This window comes from Larimichthys crocea, chromosome XVIII (assembly GCF_000972845.2).
Source record: "Larimichthys crocea isolate SSNF chromosome XVIII, L_crocea_2.0, whole genome shotgun sequence".
Taxonomy (NCBI): domain Eukaryota; kingdom Metazoa; phylum Chordata; class Actinopteri; family Sciaenidae; genus Larimichthys; species Larimichthys crocea.
In genome coordinates this window covers 3,392,702-3,415,352 of record NC_040028.1, presented here as the reverse complement: position 1 = coordinate 3,415,352, position 22,651 = coordinate 3,392,702, and the positions used below count along the sequence as shown (strand labels likewise).

The window sequence follows — 22,651 nt, the reverse complement described above, 5'->3', positions numbered from 1 at the left end:
AGAGAGAGAGAGAGAGAGAGAGAAGGGAGGGGAGGTACGGGGGGAGAGGGAGGGAGGTAGAGAGACCCTGGCGGACAGCAGCAGAGAGGGAGGTTGGACCGGGAACAATAGAGAGAAACGAAGCCAGCCCTGAAACACCAAACAAACCGAGAGGGGCGACAGAAAGAAAAGAAAGCTATCGAGAGGGATGGAGGGAGAGCGAGCCGGACGGAGAACATGTGAGGAATAAAGACGCGAGGGTTTTTCCGGAGCGGAGGGCTTTATTTCTGTCTTTCTTTGTCGGTGGATTGTATTGAACCGGAATCCGGTATGAACCCTGCAGAAGCGGCCGAGGAGGCGCCCAGCGACCCCGACACTGATGCCTTCTACAAAACAGGTAGGAAGAACGTATGCAAAGCCTCCGAATGTGCCACCAAAAAAAAAAAAAAAAAGCATCGCAAGTGAAGCTGAATGTCACCAAAGAGGCGTCTGAAGAAGCGCACGAAGCCAAGTAAGGAGATGAGCAGAAATGTGCAGAAAAAGGAGCAGTTAATGTGCTCTGCGCTCCCGCACAGGCACGAGCAGATGGGGGATCAAACATGGGATCGTTCATAAAAAAAAAAAAAAAAAGCACCATGAAATAATGAGAAACGCTATTCTGCATGGACACATTTCATGTTTTACATGCGTTTACTGTGTAATTGGGTTTGTGCGTGTGCGCGCCTGTGTGCGCGCGTGCGTGCGTGTCTGTGTGTGTCTCTGTATGTGTGTGTGTGTGCAGCACTGTGAGCTCGTGTCTGATGCTGATGGTCTCTACAAAAGAAAGAGGAATCACATCAGGAAATCTGTTCATGTGCGGCTAAATGACGGTTTATATGGAAGTGTCAGAGCTTTAATAAGCAGGCTGTGTGTGTGTGTGTGTGTGTGTGTGTGTGTGTGTGTGTGTCACACACTGATGCAATTAAAAAAAAAGGCATATGACTGCTCCTTCTAAATACAATGGTCAGAAGATGAGAGAAAGTGTGGTTGTGTGTGTCATGCAATAATGATGATGATGATGTGTGTGTGTGTGTGTGTGTGTGTGTGTGGGGTGTGTGTGTTTTGATGACACGCGTGTGTGTCTGACACTTCTATCAGAGCATAATGGCTAAACACAGGGCTGCAGCTGGCAAGTCTTTTCATTGGTCGTCACTGATTAACCTCCTGGTCAATCACCAAACTGCTTCATCTGTCTGACTGACCGAAAGCCCAAAAATCATCATCAATCATGTGAAGCATGGAAAAAAAGGAGGTTGATTCATAGAAGCTGGGAGCAGATAATATATTGTTCTGTATTTTTGGACAGTTTCCGATAACCAGACTTATTAAGAACAAGAGAAAATCCATCAGCAAAGACTCTGATGAGGATTTATGTGTCATTTACCATAAAAAAAAACACCAAATATTCTCTGGTTCCACCAACTAAAATGTGAGACTCGGCTGCTGTTCTTTGTCTTTGTCTGATCATGGATTTAATGTCTTGCCCGTCACCTTTGCACCTTTTTTTGCACTATTAACTGCCATTTTGAAGATCATAGGAATAACTGATTCATCACGACTGAGACAACAGCTTTATTTTCTAAATATAAATACCAAATAATAATTTATTTATTTTAACATATTTCAAATGGATTAGGTGACTCATTGTACCAACATGCACCTTATAGTCCTACAAGCATCTAGGATGAATTCAGTTCTGTTGTATGCATTGGAAGCTGTGTACACACACACATGTGTGTCTGTGTGTGTGTGCTGGATACTGACAGTGCAAATAACTGGACATGAATGTAAACACACAGTGTTATCTCAGGGTAATATGAATTTAAGTGTGTGTGTGTGTGTCACAGAGACTGAGAGAAACAGGGAAAAATGACCCCAGCAATAAATCAGTTTGGAAAACAGGTGACACACTGGTGACATAGTAGATACAGTACACTACACACACACACACACACACACCCACGTATGCAGCGCTGCTGGAGGGGGACACACCCTGACTCACTCTCCTCTCTCTCTCTCTCTGTCAGTGTAATTCAGTTCCATAACTTTATCACAAACAATCCTGCCAAGGTAGTTTATTAAATCAAACACACACACACACACACACACACTGTGTTTTGTTTAAAGTAACAGTGCTCTACGTGTGATCTCGTCCTCCTTGGTCTTCCTATCATATTAGATGACTGCCAGTTGGCGCATTTCCAGGAGGTGGACATGGAAATCCACTGGTTGACTCATCAGTACAAACAATGAAAGAGTGTGCAGGGGGAAAAAAAGTGATTCACTGAGATCTGGTCAAAGTTACAACAACTGTAGGAGAGGAGTTAAGTATTACTCCCAGGGAGCGCTGACGGAAGAAACCAGCAGTGATCAAACTGGAGCTGAAGTCCTGCTGCTTGAGGTGTGGTGTTTAGTCTTTGAGCGGTCCGTGGTACAGATGCTTTCTGAATATGGTAGAACATCGCCTGACATCTTCTCTATAGCAACAGGCTCTGAGGTTCATGGGAATTGTAGTATTTACATAATGGGAAGTATAATCATTTGATTTGTAAGAAAGGCAAATCATAAAAACAATAGACAATAGCAAGCTTCAGTGTAGGGCTGCACATAACGATTTTTATTATTGATTAATGACGTGTGTATAGACTTCATTAGGTTCACCTGTACAATCCAGTGTGATCCAATGCAGTGCTCTGCAAAAAAATACCTACTAACACCACTACAAATTACAACCTCAGTAATAAGTTAGTCATTTTTGCTTGAAAAATTTGAAAAATTTCTATTTATTGTCAATCATTTACTAATCGATCAGTCAATTAACCGTTTCCTTGAAAACCTTATGTGTGTGTATAAAATGTTGTCAAGTCTTGTGAGACAATGTAACACAGTGATCCAAAGGCTGAGGGTTTAGAGTGTCAGAGGTGGATGTTCATCATATTCATATAATCTTTTTCGCATTGTGTATTTTATGACAAAATGTCTTGTTACTGCAGTGTTGGAAAGAGGCTCCATAATTTATTTCATTTATTTCATATCTAAAGAAAGAAGATGGCAGGTCTATACGAGCAGACGTCCTCTCTCTCCACCGTTCTAATTCGACGGAATACAATACATTGAAAAATTTTAAATCATGGGCTGAGACTTGCACCAGCATCTTTAATCAGCGTGGTTTTTCTTTGTAGTCTTCCTTGAGGTAGAGGACGCTTTCTTTTGAAAAAAGATGATCCACATCCAAGAGCAGAATGTAACAATTTCTATCTACTGTAAAATACAAAAAGCTGCCTGCTCAAATTTAAAATGCACCGCTGTGTCTGAGCAGCTGTGAGAGCGAGGCGGGGTGCGATCAATGTCTCTGACTTTAGTACAGAGGAAATTAGAGATGGCTCTGTACCTCTTCTCCATTTCTAAAACCAATTTTACATTATTGAGTATCTGCCAATCTGATACTACACTAAGCTGTTAATAAGCATGCAGTCTGCATGCTCCTCACAATATTAAAACAGTCATACTCCTTTTTAATATGCCATACATTAAATATTTCCTCCTTGTGAAGCTGAATCCAGGGTGCTGTCAGACTTAGTAATGACATCTGAGCCTCATGCTGACTTTTCTTCGTTGGTGCTTCTCGCATGTACAGCTCTCTCAGATTCCTTTGCATGATGCTTCTGTAAGTGTTTCATCAAATGTTTTGATATCGACACTGATGCCACTCATTCATCGCTCAAAAAACTCATATAACAAGCTTTGCTTTGCGCTGTTTCGCTTTCTCTGTGACGCCATGTAACGGAATGATAAAGAAAGATGCACATACTATGAACTAACACACTGTCATATGACAGCTGACATAACTTCCATTAGGTAACAAATCAAGCTCCTTGGACTGCTGACATTGATTAACTCAATTTGGGAACCTGCAAAGATTACAAACCCCACACATATTTCCACCATTGAGGGTCACACATCAAACTAGAAGGCCACTCGCAGAGCGCAGAAGGCCAGGGCCTTCAGGCCAGTCTTCTACGCATATCTGTTGATGCATGCACTATTGACCTGCATGCAATCTCAATAGAACAAGAAATGTTTTTGCTATCTAATGGGTCCTTCCTTCATGAAAATCAAGCCAGTGTTTTTTCCGTAATACTGCTGAAACTGAACAATGGATGGATAGGTAATCTATGATTGACGCACGAATGTATTCATGCATTCAATGTTCAAGATGTTGTTGGTCCTGCAAAACTAAAAAACACTAAAAAAAACTTTAGTTTATGCTGCAAATTGTGCAGAAAAAGTAATGGAGGACAAAACTCTAAATTTGGATGAAATGGTGGATGGAGTTACAGAAACAACAAGTCAGGTCAACTTGAGGCTGGCTCTGCACTGAAACCTGATCAGCTGCATTACTAAATCATTCCTGCTCACAGCATGCCATTTGCACTTTTTGTACTATTAGTTTCTTTGATCACACATGCCATGTCGACAGTGGCAGTTTAACACATTTTAACACATTAACGAAGGGCAGGCACTAGATCAGTGGAGTTAGCATCCTTCAACAGCCCTCCACCTAACTGTCAACACCAGCTAAACTATCCGTACAACTTGATTTTATCAATCATGAGACCTATCCCTAACCCTTGTATAATTGATTCATTCATTTTGTCCTGTCTCAGCCTTAACAGGTAGAATTTCCCAAAAATCTCTGATCAAATTGATTTTTTTTTTTTACTTCTAATTAAATGTAGATTTCCATTTTCTTTTCTTTTTTCTTGCAAATTGCAGAGGCACTTGCTTAAAAAGTGATATTTATCCTCTTTTTATTTTGTGTGTATAAGAAACAGCTGTAGTACTGAGAGAAGATAAAACCATTACATAGAAATTAGAAAACGAGTCAGAATATACAAAATATGCAACATCTGCCAGACTGGAGTCTTAAAACATACACACACACACACACAGGAAAGTGCAGGCGGCATGGCTGCTCAATGTTATGCTAATCAGCGGTTTATAAATAGGATTCTAAATTATCAGACGGAAACAGGAAGTGACACACACACACACATTCATACCTACACACACGCAATCAGAGTGTAGTGTCAGAGTGTTTATCAGACGACTGACGCCAGCTGTCTGTCAATAGCTGCTGCTGTTGCCACGCTACCAGAATAAATCACTATTTTCACATTTGACGAGAATATCCGACATAACAAGCAGAAGTTAGTGATGTCATTCAGCTCTTTGTCGTGTTAGAAACAGGTGAAGCGCAGCAGCTCCTCACACAGGCATGCTGGGAGATTAAGACGAGAGCTGAGGAAGGTGTCCAAGTGCTAAAAACAGTACCAGATTCTTGCTCAATGCTGCTTCTTGACAAAAATTGAATCATAAAACGACCAAACATCTGTTTGTTCCATCGTTTTCTTCATCTTTACTGCTTCTCTGCATTAATACTGTAGCTGCATAGTCTCGTGAGACTGATTCCCAGTGTGAGTTCTTCATATTCCAGCAGCGAGGAGTGAAGCGAGCACTCACTGTGTGAATGAACAGGTAATTAGAGATAATTTTCTCAGCTAATCTGCTGAAAGCAATGAGTAATGTCACAGAGCTACAGAGCCGTGGAGATGTTTCATAAGGACGGAAGATGGTGGGTTCAGCAACGTGCATGTTCAGGGTGAAGATTGCACTCTTGGCCGTTTCAGAAAGGTTGCTCGAAGATGCCCTTCAACATCATCTTGTAGCCTAAGTATGTGCAAAGATTTGAAAGGCACATCAACAGTTTTGCAGTGATTTGCCTGGTGTGCGACTTGTAGGGTAGGGCAGGGGAGTTTATCTCAGTCTCTTTTTTTCATTCTTGACACCTACTTCTGTCACTATAACCAAGTGAAACACTATTTAAGGAGAGACCGTCCAGGCTCCTAGGTGACAAAGACATGGGAGTTTTTGGAAATATGTTGTCAAACCAATGGGATGCATCAATGGCGAGGCCATGATGGCAGCTTGAGTATGCGGCCTTTTGGATCATGGTCGGATCACACGTTCTAAGATCTAAGGATCCACCATGTATGTTTAGTTCCGATATGAATTCCTATATCTTAATATCTATAGATGCTGAGCACCAATGTGATTTCGTCAAACTCTCTTCTTCGTGTATCTTTCAAGCAGGTGAAGTTGTGCCAATCCGACGAGTGCTCTCTTTTTTTCGCAAATTTAACATCTGCATAGCTCACTGTGCCGAACTCATCGGAACCACTTTCACATATGGTAACATGATGCGAGAAATTGCTGCAGCACTCAAAACTGAGTCAGCGGCTTTGTGTGACTGATTGAATGTAACCGATACAGGAAACTGTAGATATTAAAATAACAAAGATATTATATGTGTGTTTTGTGTGTGTGTGTTTTCAGCAGGACATTTAAGAATAACTTTGTAGCCCTGTGGATGGAAGTGGATGAGCTTATGTGTGTTCCTGTGTGTGTATTTTTGACTGCTTTGTGAAATTTACAGGCATTACATAGATGAATGACCTGTAATCCATACATCCATTCATTCATACACACACACACACACTGCTTCCTCCAGGCTTAGAGCCAGATTAACCTGCAATTAATAAAAGCACTCAATCTCAGAGGGAGGGAATGATTTTTGGATGAATTGTAATTATGATGTGTGATTTATTTTTAGTATATTTTAATATTGCTAATCAGAATCCTACTTTCACCAAAATTGCCTCACGTTTCATCAGAGGTGTCATTAAAATCAATTACTTTATGCAGAGGGATTAAGGCTAATGATAAAGGCTGTTGTTTAAATGCAGCTTAAAGAGATCACACTACTTGGACTAATACTAATCCACTAGTATTGGCAGCACTTACATTAATACCTCTGATCGTGTGCCGCCATGAATATATAAAAACATACTCACAGTCACTTAACATCTTCTCCTCTCACTGTATATGCAACTGCAAGCTTAACACAAGGTTTTCGAGAGCTGGACTTTTAGAGTTTGACGAAAGTCATCTGATGGAAAATGTGGGTATCTATCAACGTGGGTCTTTTAAGATTATTTTTGGCACTTTTGCCTTCATTAGATAGTTACATGTGTAGATACAGACAGGAAACGTGAGAAGTGAAACATGCAACACAAGGTCCCTATTTGGAATTAAACCACAAAAATCACAGTTACATAGTATACATCTCAACAGCTGTTGTAGAGATTTGAAAAATGCTGACTAAAGGGAAAAAAAAAACTATAACTATATTGGGGTAAACAGGCCAGACTTTATGAGGTTTTAACCACCTCATATCCACAAGTATCTTTTATACGTTTATGTATGTATATTTTTATATTTATTCTAACTAGGACAATGCACATGAATCAACACCACTGTAAATGTGCTGTTGTAGCTAAATGTATTAGGGATTTACTTCTGGGGCTACTTGTTGGCTATAGCAAAGTAGCTGCACACTGGTTTATTTTTGTGTGCGTCATGACCTGGCTCTAAGGCCATGACACAAACAATGGGGAGACACGGGCAATGAAGGCAAATTCAAAGTGATTTATGGCTAAACAAGTCAAAACACAGAACAAAACTAAACAAGGGAAGCAATGAGGTGTGTTTATCAGTACATCAGTGGTGAAGGTGTGTGCATGCATGAGTGCAACGTGTAGTGGGTGCGAGATGTTGCCTGAGATGAAAAGAACTGAAAACTGTGCAGCAGACACAAGAGGAGGACAGAGCCTGTCAAAGAGAGAGAGAGAGAGAGAGCAGTCAATGCGGAGTTTTATACTCTAAATCACCGGGCCCAGGTGTTTCCACCTACAGTCTACCACCTACAGTCACCTACTAGTGACTCAGCCAGTTGAAGTCTCTAGTTTTGCTGTCTGGGCCACAGATTGCGGAAGAATATGTGGAAGTCAAAAGTTGGAAATCAACGTTTTTTGACTTCCAAAAGGATGATTGAAGCCCCACCTCTAACAGCATTCAACTCTTTGTATACGTCCATAATGTAGCCCCAAGCAGCTAGCCTTAAGCAGAGATGTGGAGTGGGCCCCAGAGGTCCGATGAGCTTATTTCTTTCTAGCATATTATTATTATTGGACTAAGTATTTCATTTTCAAACTTGTAGTCCTCAGCCACAACCAATGCTGACTCAAGTGACATCATTTGAGTCAAACTTTGATGTGACATCACTTGAGTCGAGTAATCAAATTTAACTCTGCACCCTCCGGAGCACAAGTCTTTTTACAATTTTTTCCACATTGTACTCCTCAAGACCTATAAGCAGACTTCAGTGTAAAAAAATCAGTGGATTTCCCCTTCAACGGTGCACTTCCAGCAGGAAGGAACTAACAGAAGTAAAACTGAACTGTAATAACATTCTTTAGCTAATGTTCCTACCCCCGCCTATAAATAAGGAGCAAAAATCCAGAATCTATCATAAGGAGACAGCAAAAGCCTGTTGTAACTGAGATCACTTCTTTTACAAGACAAGCGTCTTATCTGAATGAATATGTAGTCATCTAATGTTTCAACATGCCACATTATTTCCAGTGCACTTGTGAAGTGTGTACATTATGTAGTGTTGAAATGTTTCCAGGAATTACTTTTGCACAGCGTTGTTGAGTTTAAAGTTGAGTTCATGGCAGACGAGCACACTTTTCATTGGTCATGGAGTTAAGAGGAAATCGTAATGTCATGCTGGCAGTTCACAGCGGCGACATACCAGTACCATCTGGGAATATCATGTCATTAAAATATAATTTTTTAAAGCAGCTTTGCTATGGAGATAATCCCCCCACTTATATGATCTGTCTGGTAACAGGTAATGCAGCTGGTGGATCCACAAGATCTTTGTCTGCCCTGTTGTTATGGTTTTGAGCTTGATGAAACAATTGTTGGTAGTATCCTATGATAACACTGATCTTGTTTTTGAAGGATCCTGTTTGCATGTCACCATAAAACTCTTTATGAATCACAGACAAGCTTATACCGGTTTTGTGAAACTTTTATATGTCAGCCTGAAGACTTTGATAGAAACTATAACAAGACCTTGACAAATAGTATGTAGTTAGTCAGTAAAACGTTAAATATGATGATCAACAATAAAAGGATCAAAGTCTTATAAGAGAAATGCAGCGACTACACTGCGTCATGGCTCTTGTCTTTCATTATCGGAGATGATAAAGACAGGTCCAGCAGCATTAAATACAGGGTTCATCCTCCAACTCGTGCTGACAGACTGTGGTTGAATGTCAAGGAGTGCAGATCCTATGCATGCATGCAGATCCTAAACCTGTAAAATGTTACAATCGTGTACATGGGCAGATGAATAACCAGGTTTCTTTATCTTCTACTATGAAAAATGGATAAGACTCAAACCAGCATGCAGTGTAAATATAGCCTGCTTCATCTCTGTATCCATTTAAGTCAATTCTGGCATTCATTATGCTCATTTTTATGTTTTATTGACTATATTTTTCTGCATAATGGTGATTTATTTTAAACTATGACATGCATAAATTCTGTGAGTGTGACAGTGTGAGAGTTCCATCCACCCAGCTTTGGTAGTGAGCTAAAAACAAATGAGAAAATTAGAGACTCCCATGTCCTTTGCAACAGATCTGATGTCTCGGAAGTGTTACGGTGTCACGCACAACACAACCGTGTGCTTCACTGTGTGTCTCTTCAAACCATTTGCAAAAGCATCAAAATGAAATATTCTGACATCCCTAAACCGTCTGTAGCACTCAGCCCCAAGACTGTGTTCTGACTGAAGACATCAATCTTCCAAACATCTCACAAATATATACTTTCACTTCCAAAAAAAAAGGCTAAAGAGCTTCCTAAATAACTGTCCACTATAGTTTTGGCTACTCAAACCGAAGTCTATTTTCAGCAGTACATTTAGTGAGCTAGTAAGCATTTATGGTAACAGTGAACAGTGTACATGCGGTCAACTCTAAAGACTCTACAGTGCCCATATTCACGGTTGGGTGTGACTCACTGATGTGTTTCAGAACTTGTTTGAAGATTCTGTATAGCACAAGTACAACAATAGTTTTACAGGAACGATTATGGAGTGTCCTGCTTCTTTAAATGAGCCCTCAGTCCTGAGTCATGGTGAGGGAGGGTGGAGCTACACATCTATTATTGAAGTGTGTGTGTGTGTGTGTGTGTGTGTGTGTGTGTGTGTGTGTGTGTGTGTGTGTGTGTGTGTGTGTGGGGAACAATAAGATGCTGCTGCTGAGGAGAGGCAGGGATTCCCTCCCTCCATTTCTCTCTTTGTCTCCCACTCACACACCCAGTGTCAAGCACAGTGGCAGATGGGTGTGAAGAATGAAGTGTGTGTGTGTGTTTGTGTTTGTGTGTATGTGTATGTGGGATGTTGGGGGGGGATACCGACCCCAGAACACAGAGAGGGAGAGAGAGACAGCTTAAGTGGATTAGCCCTTATTACCCACCAGGGGACAAACGAGAGAGAGAGCTACAGAGACACAGAGGGAGAGAGAGAGAGTGTTAAATAGATAAATACAAAGAAAGGATTTCCTCTCCTCCTTCTCCTCCTTTTGTCTCCTCCCTCCTTAAAAGCTTTCTTGTCTTTGGACAGCTGCAGCCATATGGTGTGTGTGTGTTAGTGTAATGAGCATCCGTTTTGTCTGTAATCCATCACAGACATTTTACAGACATATATGTAGGTGTGTGGGTTACTAGCTGATTAGTGGTGCTAGCTAATAGACCTAGATGTTATTAACTGCTGTGGGCAGATGTTTTCTTCTGTCTTTGTGTGTGTGTGTGTGAGAGAGAGAGACAGGAAGCTTTTATCCTGATTGACAGAGCAGCAAAGAGCTATTAAAAGCCACAAATAGTCAGACTGTTGAGCACAACGGAAATAAAGAATTGAATTCTATGATGACTTAAAATGTGTTTTCAATTCTAATCTGTAGTCTTATTTTTCTTCAGAAACCCAAATTACAAAATGGTCTCTGAGGATTTTGCGATGTGCACAACATTAAGACACCTTCAGAGCCTCCATTTTTATTCCTAAAAACAAAATTTAGACAGTGAACAAGACGTAACCCTGGAAGCACTGCTGGCTTCAAGAGGGTCCCGCTATACTGAACTCGATAAGGAAACTCCTGGTTTCTCTCTTGAAATAAATAAATCATTTCCCCCACATCAAGTTCACTCAATACCAGATTTCATTTCTTCAAGTGTGCCCTGGTGGAGATTTTATATTAAATAAATAAATTATTATAAAAGCCTTGTTCCATCAGCTGATTTTTTTTTTATTTGCTTTGGCTGCTTTTTTAGACTGACTTTGGGAAAAGTTAGGCAACAAATGTGCTGAGTTCACTGAACTCCATAAAACCAAAGTGGAAGTTTTGTCCCAACAGGTGCAACGACCATCCTCTTTTTCCCAGATCAGCACTTTCTAACTGTAATAAGTGAAAAAGGTTGCCGTAAATGGAGCGATACATCCAAAACGCCCCCTAAAACATCCCCTCAGAAACGTATAGCATCTTTATTTGCTCGCTGTGAAGAAGCCAAATAGCTTTTGCTGCTATGGGCATATCTCCAAATGCCACTGGAGGAGTACAACACATTTTAGTGGCTGATGAAACAGAGCTCATTTGGTAATGGATTTGAAGACGTTTTCGGGCCGATGCAGTCGTTCATTTGCTCTTTTCCAAGTGGACAAGTTGGTAAACTTTCTTTCAAGCGAACCAAAAGCCGAGACTTCATGTCTTCATCACCAGTGTCAAATAGGGCTGCGCCGAGTCAAACCATGAGTCATTCAGTTTGTTTCTAAGCACACTCAGTGCCGAGCTGTGCCGAGTGATAGCGTCCTCTTCATTTTCTAGATCAACTTCATCACCCCATCTCAGTTTTTCAAACAACAGTCAAAGAATCTATGATGATAAGTAGCTCAATACCAATAACCATTGCAAAGTGCGGCATCAGCGAAATCACAATCAAATCAAATCAAGTCAAGCCAAGCCGGTCTACGGGAAAAGGCTAAAAAAACACATAGAGGGGAATCTGCAATTGGCTGCTATTTATAGGGTTTTGTCTCTATAACTTCAGTGAATTGACGAGGTCAGTGTTCCATTGTCTTCAACACATGGAGCCCCTGTAGCTGTATTCGCTTGCGACCTCTCAATTCCACTGGGCACGGCTCTGCGACGTCGTTTTGGTTCGTTCTCCATGCATCTTCATACTCCACCATGAATGTTTCAGAAGCACACCCAAGACTTTGTTAACTTGCTCAAACTTGCGTGCTTTATGGTATTTGTGTGTCTGACTTCCAGTCAGCTTGATCGGCTCTGTGCTTCTTGACAAGGTTGGTCACGGCATCTGTCAAAACTAGAACAGTCGCGCATTCTCCACGGAGTGGAGGGCTACTTCTGGGACGTTTCTGAAACGCACCATGGCACTTCTGATGGAATCACAGTCATTGTCTAGAATGACCGCGATCGGCTCCACTGGCTGTGGTGCAGCAGGAAAGCATCGCAGCCAGACCCAATGGGATTGAACCATTAGGTGTCCACGCTGACTGGCCCGGTACGATCTTCATGTTTTCACCTGAAATGACCGTCACAGAAGAAGAATAGAGATGCAAGCTGCATGTTTCACCTAGAGTCCTTTGAGAGGTTGGACTAGACAACTGTCCAATCAGAATAGATTTCTTGAGTAGGGCTGTCAACACACACATGCACACACTTTTAATAGGACTTCCTTGGAGATCACCAGTATGCTTGACTCTGAGTAATTACTCACCACCCTTCATTTAAGTGTGTGTGTGTGTGCATGTGTGTGTGTTTGAAATAGAGAGAGATGACTCCCCTGTGGTCGGCTGAGCTGTCAGAGAGCAGATAAGGATCCTGACAGAGAGTCAGTCAGTCCTGTACACCATGTCATTGAGCTTTCTTCATCCCTTATTGATTCCTTTGTCTCTCTCTGGAAAGTGGAACAGTGTCACACTGACCGATTTGATGTTCGCTGTGTTTTACTGGTGAAGCAATTTTTCGTTAATTGATGAGTTGATTGGAAAAAAAATGACAAATCACTTTTCTCTGGTTCTTGTTCAGTCAGACAGACAGAAAAGTCAATCTGAAGATATTCATATGTACACATGCACATCTTTTATTATCAAACCACTGAGATGAAATTCAGAATTATATTTTTATTAAATTATTGCAAACTCATTTTCTATAAAACACAGAGATTTAGTCTCATTAAAACCACCATCTTAAAATTCACATGACGTTCGTATAGTCTTTATTTTCTTTCAATATCGGTTTGTTCGGGTATTTTCATTTTCATCTATTGCAGTGTAATCATTTCCTTCACTTAATCAGTGAATGGTTTGCTCTATAAAATGTTTGACATTTATTTAAAGCCCATGTTGATGAATTCAGACTACTTTTGACATTTATTTAAAGCCCATGTTGATGAATTCAGACTACTTATTTTATCCACTCAACAGTCCAAAACACAAAAACTGATCAGTTTATTAATAAACTCAATGTGCTTCCACTACACAGTAGTGTAGTGGTAGCCAGGTTTATGCATTCAATATTGATAAAGCCTATTTGCCCAAACCCAACAGCAAAAAAACATTTTGAGTTTATTAGTAGTATTACATAAATCTTATTACTTGCTTCACATTAAGTTTGTGAGTTAATTGATAGTAAAACTATGTAATTCAAATGGATTGAAATGTTCTATGTCATTTAAATGCATAAGTAAAGACAGAGAAAAGCAGCAAATCACAAATGAGTAGCTTCCACTGCAGAATGTTTGGCAGTGTGACTTGAAAAACGACTTAAATTGTTCATCATTATTAATATGCCAATTTTCTGTCTGTAGAGTAATAGATCATATCAGCTCTGCTTATTGATTTGGTTTTAGTAATATATGGTTACTTTATTGTCGTGGATTAAAGGGACTGCTGTGCTAGGCCAGAAATCACTATAAAAACACATAACATAAGATATAACATATTTCACCTGTGTTGTTTGTTCATCTGTGTTGTCCTTGTTTTTAGCTCTATGTCGGTTTCTTGTTCAGAAATGTCTGTGGAACTGTGAGTAAATGTGTGTTTGTATGTAAATGTGATTGATTTGCACTCCAGCAGTGGCTGCTAATAAGACTGTCAATACTTTCAGATGAAGATGAATTCATTTAATATCACTGCTGACATTTATTATCAAGGGGTATTGGCAAGATCCATGCACTGAATACACTCAATATTAAGTGTATGACCTTGCGAGAAATCCCTGTTATAATGACCATATTTAATGATCTCCAGTTTGCATGCAAACATCATCACACCTGGCTCATGGCCCGTTGTATCATCATGTGGTTTCTAGCTGTATATCCGCAGCTCTAACCTGTCCATGACCTTGGTTTGTCATTTTGGTCTGAATTACTGTTCTCTCCATGTCCTAACATCAGTGCTGTTCATTAGTTCACTGCAGTCAGTAATTAGCCTGTTATCCTGTACTACACAGCAGTAAAACACTTTATTGCCTGCTCTTTAGTAAACAAGGAAACTACTGTGTGTTTACATGAGTCTGTGTGTGTGTGTGTTGGGGGGGTGGTGCAAATAAGGTCTGGGAAAAGCATGTGTTCTTGGTAAAATGTCATCACTATGGACTAGTTCTGTGTAGTTTGCTGATACTCAGCCATGTGCAGGACAAGTGGAGAGTCTCGCTCTACATGCCACTCTTAAACAACCACTCCACACGATATTTTACACAGTCGTGCACAGTAAGTCAAATCTCGCTGCCAAACCGTGTCATCTAAAGTGTCTTCTTCGTGATCACACCTTAACATTAATTAAGGTCCATGAGGTGTAGAACATTTTTCTCATCTTGTTCTTGAATGGACAGCAAGTAAAATTCCCCAGATGTCAGTTCTCCTGCAATGACCAGCACACCAAGTTTATAATTTACAGTCAAATTTCCACTTGCGTGTCTAACAAATCCAGGGGATTTGTGGGGAATCCTGGTATGTCTGTTTCCAGTTCATCTGTAATGCCAGTTTTATTAAGCATGGCATCAGTTCCTGAGCTGGCAGAATCGGGGAAACCTTTCTTGTTCCCCCGAGATGAGGGGGCAACAGAAACAATTAGAAAGATCAAAAGGTTATTCAAATTATTGTAGCTTTTCCATGAGAACCAGATTTTATGTTTTAGTAAAGTGTATTTTTGCAAAGTTTAGCAATACCCTTGAGTGCTGTTGACAGCAACACAGCAGGGCTACTGTTAAGAAGTTTCTGCTATATCAAAACCTGACGCAGCGCTACATCAAGTTAAAACTGAAATAAGCTGCCAAATCCACAAAAAATCCACTAAACTGCAGTAAGTGGAGTGCCATGGGGCTCCTCTTGTACCCTCTTGGAGTAAGGCTCAGGTTATGCTTGGAAATAACTGGTTTGTACCATGTGTTGTCTGACCTCGTCATAAGGCTGAAGTGTTTATAGGCGTTCCAAACGACCACAATCAGAGGCATGGTGCTGTCGCACAGAGAGCACAACTTGAAACCGTTTATATACAGGGATAATGGCGCATATTTTCATCTCTCATACACGTTGGTCATACATGTTAGACTAAAAAGAAGTTCAAACCCTAGCTCCTTGCTCAACAGCATGAAATGATGTAATTGTCTGATCTTTCCCAGGGTTAGGTTGTTTCCAAAGTATTTGACCATCTGACAAGCAGTTCTGAAAAAGCTAAAAGATAACTTTTTTTTATGATTATTTTTTTGACCCTTTCAAGCTTTATTTTGATAGAGACAACTAAAGAGTGACAGGAATGTGGGGAGACAGAGATGGTGAATGACATGCGGGAAAGAGCCACAGGTCGGGTTCGAACCCTGGGCTTCCGCATCGTCTACAAGTACAATAAAGTGTTTCCAGTCAAAGCATTTTTGTACTGTGTTTTTTGTTGAGGATTATTTTTATCTTTGTTTATTGTTATATCTGGTGTGACTCATTTGGTTTGGACCAGTCACTGGTTGATTGCAAATCTCTGAACACAGAACTATTACCAGAGAAACAAGAGAAATATGCGTTTATCAACACTGGTTAACTCAACTCTAAATCTGAACTATACCTTTAGACCTTTCGGTAAGCTCCAAATGACCTATGAACAGGTTAACTGACTCAGTTTACCTGCTTGTTGACTGACTTTGGATCGCATGTCTGTTTTATTAACTAGCTGGTGAACTGGTTTACTGACTGCTCGTCCTCAGTTTAACTTCGATTCAGTCTAAAACTTTGAACCTCTAAGGCATATGAAGATTTAGTATGCTGTGGTTTGGCCTGAGTCAGTGAGTTTGTGTGTCTATGTGTGTGTGTGTCATAGACGGTTGGAAAACACTCCAGTGCAACCACAAGTAGGTCTTTGCAGGAGTCTCACACTGCAGAGTGCAACCACAAGTAGGTCTTTGCAGGAGTCTCACACTGCAGTTGTGTATGTGTATATGTATGTGTGTGTGTGTGTGTGTGTGTGTGTGTGTGTGTGTGTGTTTGAGGGCATTTAATTCCTGAATTTCATTCATTTTCAAAGTTCTGATCATAGTTTCCATGCAGACAAAATGAATGAAGCAGCTGAGAACGTTTCAGCACTCGTCCTTTTATTCTTTCTTTGCCTTTCTCTCTCAGATTGATCTTTTTTTGTGTGTGTGGTCATTTGTTTTATTCATTTTCTGCACTTTTATCCTTCCTCCACTGTTTGATAGAGTTTGTACCCTCTCTGGCATTCTTTTTTATCTTTTTGTCTTTGAACCAAGTACTAATTAACTCAAACGTCCTTAAAGAGGCTGCACACACACACACACACACATACACACATGCAGGAACATTTGTGTCAGGCTGTAATTGAGTGAACATAACCTGGCTTACTGAAGAGTATTAATAGAACAGAGAGAACAAGAGTGGAAACATTAATCCTTAATATTCTTCAGTTCAGGGTGCATTTATCATCTGATCTTTGGGGCTTTACAGCCACGATCTGTGAATTTTGTCTCACTGTTTCCTGCACAATGCTCATTCAGAATTTATCAGAGAAAATCAGAGACAGATTAATCTATTAATCTGTCTCTGAGAGAAGATCTTGACAGAAAGGGAAGTGAACATACATCCTGTCTGCTGACAGGTAGGTTTGTGGGTGATGTGCTAATGCTGATGCTGCAGCTGCACAACATCTTTACTGAGATCAGGTGTTGTGTTGACATTTATCAAATTCACTTCCGCAGGCTCACTACGGATTGAAGAATTAAGACGTCAGTGGATCACTTTAACATAGTTCTCACCTTCACTATTTGGCTGACAATATTCATTTTAAAGACACAACATAATGTAGTGATGTACCTGCAAAATCAGTATTATTATTATACGCTAATGCACTGTGGCAGCGTGGATTTTGTGGGTGTTTCTGTTCGTGCAGTATTCTGTCTAAAAGACTTCATCGTCAGTCATTGTCAGTCTGCTGTGCTGAGTGACTAATTATCACAGCACCAATGAGCCTCGGTCAGCTATGCATGCTACGTCCACATCTTATATGTATTCAAGAGTTGCTACTTTAAAAATACTGTTCATAAACATAACACTATATCCATGAAACTTAGGTTCATTTGCCTTGACCTGCTGATTCTACCTGAAATAAGACATCTGTTTGGTGTACTAGTCATTATTATGACATGATTTACAAGTTGGAGATTACTCTAATGCTAAAATGACATGAACCTAGGATTAGTAGCGTAGACAAAAAATTTGAAGCTCTCTCTCTGAGTTTGACAGTTCCTTACCACAACCCTCTCTGGGACTTGACCACTTTTTTTTTTTAAGTCGAGTAGTCTATCTTTGATTTTCTTTAATGTGGTAGATTTTTTTTCTTCCACAAATTCTCGTATTGTTCTTCTGATGAGTCAACCAGAAGCTTTCAACGTCCATCCAAGTGTTAGAAATGCTCTATACAAAAGATGAAGAGGACCCAGGCTGCCTCATATAACCCTCCTGCTTTGCTAAAGGGACAATCTTTCTATAGAGCTGCCTCACACTGCCTCCATCCATTATTCAATCACGTATTAGTCATCATGACAAATGATGATTCTGTCTAATCAAAGATGCTAATAATTCCTAACCGTCGTTCTGTTCATGATATAAGTCACAGATTAGAAATGGTGAATGTGGCGCCTCTAAGTACCTAACTGTCACCAGGCTCTTCACACACACACACACACACTCACACACATTCCATGTCTGACCACTCAGTCTAAGTTTTTCCTCTCTACAGACAGCTGCTGTCTGGAGACTGAAAGCTGATCCAGAGAGAGACAGAGAGCGAGAGAGATCCATCTGATAGCTGAAACACGTGTTCCATGTTTTAACATTTGCTCCCTCTCTGTCTCGAGCTCCGTCTTTCCTTGAGGAAAGCACCTCTGACTTCCTCTTGACCTCTGACATCTTTGGTTAATCATGTTCATGTGTGTGTAAGTGTCTCAGCAGGACAAACAAGTGGCCATGTGTGTGTGTGTGTGTGTGTGTGTGATGGATATTTCAGGATAGTATGCAATGAATGGGTGGTTCTCCACACAGTGCAACAGGTTCTTTTCTATGAGTAACACGAGACAAATGCATTTCTTTGGTTTGTCTTTCTTCATGCCTCTTTTTAAAGGTAGTGTGTGTGTTGAGAATATCTGGCATGCAGCTTTTCACAAGACTTGATATTTACTTTAAACATTGGCTAAACTCATTGCAAGCAGACTAGACTTATATTAAATTTTAAGAAACCAAAGCAAGCAAATTGACCCAATAATCTATTTACAAGCTTGTGTGTTCTAGTTCCAGTAGTGTGTGTTCTGAATCTAGCCTACTAGTCTACTGAAAGACAAAACAGTGATGCTTTGTCTGAAGTTCATCTCTTGGATTTGTGTGAATTGGATTGACTGGTTGCTAACTCATGTCATGCTGGGTGATTGCGACTGTGGTTAGTTATTGCCTGTATTGAAGTACTGATGTCTAATGAGACATGGAAAATATGCCTTGTCCACTCTCAGCTCCAAAGGTATCGAATTGAATCTTGACGAGAGTCGGTTAACCTGAACTGCATTGTTAGCTAACTAGCAGCAGCCTGCTCTACAGCATGTTAATCAGATACAGTCAAGGGGACTTTCCTGATGTACTACATTGAGTGCGGTCTGATTTTGTTGGGTAATGTTTAAAGGATCATTCATGCATTCATTCATTTTTGTAACTGCTTATCCTTAATCGAGGTCACAGGGGGATGGAGCCAACCCCAGCTGATACTGGGCGGACAGGTTGCCAGTTTATCACAGATGGAGATATGACACATAGACACAAACACCAAATTAGAAATGAACCTATAAACCTGCATGACTTTGGACTGTGGTTGGAAACCATGGAGAACTCAGAACCTTGTTGCACCGTGCTGCCCTAGTTTTGGTTTTATTTGTCCGGGTTGTGTGAGAGCTTGGTTAGGGTTAGTCCCTGCCTCCACCCAAAGACAGTGCAGGTGAATAAAATTAGATCTGTGGCTCTCACAGCAATTAAATAATTCAAGAGCATCTCTTTACAGAAACTATGTCTCTGTTGTTCATCTGGATAATCCACAGATCTCATGAAAGCTGCTCACACATCACAGGTCTGTGGAATGTGTGATGTTTGTTGAAACAGATTTTTTGTAATAGAATCATACACCACCATAACACCGGGATAAAAAAATGTCACGATCCATTGAATACAGGTGGAGTCAGAAATCTCTATGTTCAGTGAGAAAATCACTTTTTCCACAATTGGGACAAACTGACCGTTGACACCAGTGAATCAGAAGCACTGCGCTGTTTTTTCCTCCAGTCTGCTCTCGCTGAGACCAGTACTGTTTGATCCAAAGCTACAATACTGAGTGATTCTGCTGTACTGTGTGTGCGTGTGTGCGTGTGTTGTGCTGAGTCAGCACCTTCCAGATGGCATCTCTCCATGTGGTTGGAACGTAGCACAAATGATGTCATCACCCCCAAACTGTAGCTTTGATTTGATTGGTTCCCAATTGGTTCATGAGTCAGATGGTGGCGATGGGTAAGAGAGAGAAAGGGAGCGACACACACACACAGACACACACAGACATGTATCTATATATATATAGGTCCATGCAAGCACACACACACACACACACATACACATACATACACAAGGTCTTCCTCAGTTCTTTAGTAGGTGAGAGTATTTTGTTTTTTATGGCCTTCAGCCAACTCTGTGTGTGTGTATGTGTGTGTGTGTGTGTGTGTGTGTTTGTGTGCGAAGCAGCCTTGAGTCTTTAATAGGAGGAAAAGCTCATTGTTAACAGTATGGAAACAGCAGGGAGAGTCTCATAGTCAGTAAGTTATTAAGATATGAGGAGTAAGTAGTTAAAGTGACAGAGCAGAGACACAGATAGATGTAGAGAGAGAGAGAGAGACATCGACAGACAGTTGTCTCTCTCCCATAATTGCATTGTATGCTTTTTTTTCCAAATGTCCCTTTATGAGAAGAAGCTTCCCTATGGAGAAGACATCATCTGCAGTGTGTGTGACCTGAGTGTGATGCCTGGCAAGCACTTAACTTTACAAGCTCTCTCTTTCTCTCTCTTGCTCTCTCTCTCTCTATGTGTGTGTGTGTGTGTGTGTGTGTGTGTGCGCGCACGCACATTTGGAAGTGTGGTTGCGAGAGACAGGGAGTGAGAGAGCAGTGTGTGGTTTGTGTTGGAAGAGTGATGGATGTGGTTTTCCTCTGCAGAGGAAACTGGAGCCGAGGCCATTAAAGTGTGTGTGTGTGTGTGAGTGAATGTCTGTGTGTATGAGTGTGAGAGAGATTCACATAGGAAACACATTCACCCTGCAGTGTTAAAGAATATATGCAGGTAGTATGTTAAAATAATGAGACAGAAATAAATTATTCATATACACCACGATACAGTTGATACTCGACATTATACAGCTACTGAGCTGGACCGAGTGTGTCTGGGTCAGTTGTGTTGACAGTCAGGGGATCAAATCATTCAAATCAAAGTGTGTGTGATGTTGAAAGACTCTAATGTCCGTACCATTTTCTTTCATAAACATTAGCTACACCGTTGGCCTCTTGTTCAATGGTACAGCAGTAAAAAGGCTGTCCAAAAAGACCAGCGGCAGTATGTTAAAAACCCAGTGAAGAGTTTGAAAAGATGCGCTTATTAAAAATAATGAGGCAGCTCACCTGGTTAAGCGTGTGCCCCATGTTTTCAGGCTGAGGTCCTCACTGCAGCGAACTGGGTTAGATTCCAACCCGCAGCACTTTGCTGTCTGTCATCTCCTCTCTATCTTCTCCTGCTCCTGTCTATCTCAGCTGTTGAATAAAATAAAAATGCCTGAAAAACCAAGAGATATTATAAGCAGGTCTGAATAAAATATATATATGAAAATATGTGGGAAACACTAACCACAAGCTATTTGGACAGTGGCACACACACCTGCCCACTCTGGTCATATAAAAATCTCACGCATGTGCGGTTTCTGAAGCCAATCTGATATCAATGTTTTCCTCTTAAATATTCAGCTTTTTTTTTGTACAGCTTGGAGAACCTGCCTTCAGACGTATCATAGAGAGTGGAGTCACGGATTAAATGTCACTTTGACAGCGTGTAGAGAGGTTCAAGCTCCTTTGTTTGTCTTCCAGCACAATAAAGGGCAGGATTTTCTTTGGTAGCAGATCAGCTTTGTTGCTGTTCAGATAGAGTTGTAAGGAACTTCTTCATTGCCTCTGACAATTTGTTTCTCTGGCAGCGTACACTTCTTCGTTGCTTTCACAAGTGTTTAAAGCCATGGTGGGGTTAAAGTTCTCTTATTGCATGCTTTGCATAATGTGTGTTTTTGTCTGTTTTTGAACCAAGGAGCTGAGGTTCTGCTGTTATTATTTCATAACTTGTTTCTCCTCTTCAGAAAACAGCGAGAGAACAGAAAAGAAGTCCCCTCTGTGGAGTTTTTGACCACTAGTAGCACTATGGACTCTGCCAATGGTTTAAAGCTATTCATCTGATCAACAGTCATGGTGCTCCAAGAAACATATCAACGTGCCTGCAAAAGCTTTGAAAGATAGCATTGGTAGCTGGGAAACATTGTAAACAATGCAGGTTTCAAATAATCAGCTTCGCAAATGATTTTTAGGAAGGAGATAATTCATTCAACATGTTGGTTAGGCCTCAAGACTACAAACTGTGCATTCCAGTGAGAAATACCAAATACTTAACATTACTGTTTGGTTTGAGGGAAAACTGCAGGCTGCACAGTTCTGCAGAGTTTTGCTCGAGTCAAGAATCATATGGAGATTTGAAAGCTTGCCTAACTACAGAACTCAACTGGTTGTTCATGTGTGCCTCTGCTTAGTTCTTTAGCGTGTACCACCTTCTGTCTGCAAGACTAAAACATCTGTATGTAATGGTGAAGGTCAGTCTGTATGGGATGTTTTAACTGGTCTGCTGGTCTGTTCCAGCGTATAACCCCAAGTTAAAAATGATATTAAAATCTGATCTGGTTTGGTTGGACACTGGTTTGTTTTTTTATTTCTTTAAACCAATCACAATGGTCATGGGCAGAATGCA

General features: G+C 40.6%; 1 protein-coding gene across 2 annotated transcripts in view; it reads left to right on the top strand.

The window, feature by feature from the left end:
- The first annotated feature begins 35 nt into the window (after nt 1-35).
- The window catches only part of kalrna (kalirin RhoGEF kinase a), a 121,863-nt gene continuing 99,247 nt past the window's right edge, over nt 36-22,651 (top strand). For both annotated transcript variants that reach the window (XM_027290819.1, XM_019277068.2), the window contains exon 1: nt 36-376. In XM_027290819.1, coding sequence (XP_027146620.1) covers nt 310-376 — 67 coding nt within the window. In that variant the 5' untranslated portion in view covers nt 36-309. The remainder of the gene's footprint in view (nt 377-22,651) is intronic.